The 3,124-nt window shown below is 43.9% G+C and overlaps 1 protein-coding gene across 1 annotated transcript in view; it reads left to right on the top strand.

Moving 5' to 3' along the window:
* Positions 1 to 3,124, top strand: part of MRFAP1 (Morf4 family associated protein 1) — a 25,034-nt gene that overhangs the window by 5,977 nt on the left and 15,933 nt on the right. The window contains exon 2 of the mRNA XM_015565805.1: positions 2,836 to 2,845. Coding sequence (XP_015421291.1) covers positions 2,836 to 2,845 — 10 coding nt within the window. The remainder of the gene's footprint in view (positions 1 to 2,835; positions 2,846 to 3,124) is intronic.

The raw sequence follows: 3,124 nt of genomic DNA, 5'->3' as shown, positions 1-3,124 counted from the left end.
AAAAAGAAAAAAAAAGTGCCCTCTCAATAAATGACAAAAATCTAATACCGCCCTCTGATTAAAACAACTAAGTTTACAAAATCACGTAGTAAATATTAAGTCAATATCCAACATCATATATTTTAGTGTGCCGCGCCAGCACAGCCAAGGGTGATCCTGAGTGGGGGTGATGAAAGGATTAAGAAAAGAGACAAGGGAATGAAAGCTGGGTCTCGGTGGGACGCTGCTCCCTGATGAGGAGACAGCGCCCTCCCCATGATGGTCTGTCTGTAGTTCCTTTTTTCTGATTTATATCCTTCAAACTTTGTATTCCATGACTCACAAAAGCCTCCATTCTGTTATTCCCAAACTCATTCATACTATTTTTTTAAATCTTCTGTTTGTTATGTTTTCTCCTTTTTAGTGAATTTATCAGGGTGACACTGGTTAACAAAATTACAGATTTCAGGTGCACAATTCTACAGCACATCATCCGTACACTGTACTGTGTGTTCACCACCCCCACCAAGTCTCCTTCCCTCCCCATTCGCCTCCCCATACCCTCCCCCTCTCACCTTCCCCTACTCCCACTTCCCTCATCAATCACCACACTGTTGTCCATGTCCATGATTTCTTCTCGTTTTTTGCTCAATCCCTCCACCCTCATCCCCCACCCACTCCCCCAACCCCACCCGTCCGCTGTCAGCCTGCTCTCTATCTACGAGTCTGTCTCTGTTTTGCTTGTTAGTTCAGTTTGTTCACTAGATTCCACATATGAGTGAGGTCATACAGGACTTGTCTTTCTCTGACTGGCTTATTTCACTCAGCACAGTGCTCTCCAGGCTCATCCATACTGTCGCAAAGGGTAAGATTTCCTTCTGTTTTATAGCTGAGTCGTATTCCATTGTGTAAATACACCACCACTTTTTTATCTGCTTCCAAATCTTGGCTTTTGTAAATAACGCTAAATGAACATAGGGCTGCACATAGTCTTTCGATATAGGCTGCTTTCGACAATGGCGGCACCAGTCTGCATTCCCATCAAGAGTGCAGGAGGGTTTCCTTTTCTCTGCATCCTCGCCAACACTTGATTTATTGATGACAGCCATTGTGAAAGATGTGAGGTGATAGCTCATAGCTTTAATTTGCATCTCTCTGATGATTAGTAATGTTGAGCATCTTTTCATATGTCTATTGGCCTTCTGTATGTCCTCTTTTGAGAAGTATTTGTTCAGGTTCTTTGCCCATCTTTTAAAAAATATATATTTTTATTTATTTTAGAGAAGAAGGAAGAGAGAGAAACATCAATGATGGGAGAGAATCATTGATCAGCTGCCTTCTACATGCCCCCTTCTGGGGATTGAGCCCGCAACCCAGGCATGTGCCCTTGACTGGAATCAAACCCAGGACTCCCTAGTCCACAGGCCAACACTCAAGCCACTGAGCCAAACTGAAGCTCTTTGCCCATTTTTTAATTGGATTGTTTGTTCTTTTGGTGTTGAGTTTTATACGTTCTTTATAAATTTTGGATAGTAACCCCTTATCAGATGTATTGGTGAATGTCTTATCTCATTCATTGGGTTATCTTTTTATGTTCTTGATGGTTTCCTTTGCTGTGCAAAAACTTTGTTTTATGTAGTCCCATTTGTTTATTTTTTTTCTTTTGTTTCTCTTGCCCAATGAGATATATCAGAAAAAATATCACTATAGAAATTTACTGCCTATGTTTTCTCCTAGGACTTTATGGTTTTGAGTCCAACATTTAAGTCTTGAACCCATTTTTTGTTGTTGTTTTGTTAATCCACACCCAAGGATATTTTTTTCCATTGAGTTTTAGAGAGAGTGGAAGAGGGGGGAAGAGAGAGTGAGAGCGAGAAAGAACCATCAATGTGAGAGAGAAACATCGATTGGTTGCCTCCTGCAAATGCCCTGACCAGAACTGGGGATCAAACCTTCAACCCATAGCCATGCCCTTGACTGGGAATTGAGCCCACAACCTTTTGGTGCGTGGGCCAATGCTCTAACAACTGAGCAAACAGGGCAGGCCACCTTTAATCAATTTTGAGTTTATTCTTATTTATGGTTAAGAATAGGTGGCCTAGTTTCATTTTTTTTGCATGTGTTTGTTCAATTTTCCCAACACCATTTATTGAAGAGACTGTCTTTACTCCATTGTATGTTTTTGCCTCCTTTGTCAAATATTGACAGTACAGGCCTGGGTTTGTTTCTAGGCTCTCTATTCTGTTCCATTGATCTCTACGTTTTTATGCCAGTACCATGCTGTTTTGATTACTATTTACTCATATTATTATTTGCCCCTTCAAAGCATGTTTCTTTACACCTGCAACAGCCGAGGCAAGACTCCTTCAAGCCTGGGTTTTCCTGCAGTCTCGTTGGTGATGGTCCCTAGTAGCTCTAAACAACCGGGGGCTGCACTTCTGGTAGAGAGTAGAGAGAAGGGGAAACAAGGAAACAGGATGCGAGGTTGGGGTTTTGACGAGGTGTTATTGCCTCAAAGGACCTCATACACTAACTGGGTAGTGGGGGAATGAGAAGCAGGGGAGCAACAGGAGAAAGTAGCTGTAAAGTGAATTGAGGGGTCAAAGGTTTAAAAAAGTGCTGGTGACTAGAGTTGAAGTGCCACCTGGAAGGGTGGGATGTGGTCAGCAGAGAGGAGTGCTGGGCAGGTATTGAGCAGGTTTGCGGTGAAAGCAAGTCCCAAGTCACCCTTGGGAATGAGTGGCCAAGGGACACGGAGGAGCTCATTGGATAAGAGGAAGCCGAGGGCCGAGGAGCCCAGGTGTGGGACGGTGGCTGTGTGAGCATCCGGGTGATGACAGGACCTGGGGTGGAAAGGGAGACCAGGGGCAGGTGCCAAAGCGGAGAATAAATGAGGGGACCCGGTGGAGGGTGACAAGGTGGAGAGTGATTAGGCTTTGGTTCTGAGCTTAGGAGTGGTTCCTAGGGCAGGGGTTGGCAATCTTTTCCTATAAAGAGTCAAATAGTGAGAGAAACCAAGATGGTGGCATAGGTAAACACCGGAGTTTGCTGCCTCAAACAACCACTTCAAAAATACAACTAAAAGACGGAACGGACATCATCCAGAGCCACAGGAAGGCTGGCTGAGTGGAAGTTCTACAACTAG

Source organism: Myotis davidii, unplaced genomic scaffold (genome assembly GCF_000327345.1).
Source record: "Myotis davidii unplaced genomic scaffold, ASM32734v1 scaffold960, whole genome shotgun sequence".
NCBI lineage: Eukaryota > Metazoa > Chordata > Mammalia > Chiroptera > Vespertilionidae > Myotis > Myotis davidii.
The sequence above is the reverse complement of the archived record's forward strand: the minus strand, read 5'-3'. Positions and strand labels throughout refer to the sequence as shown.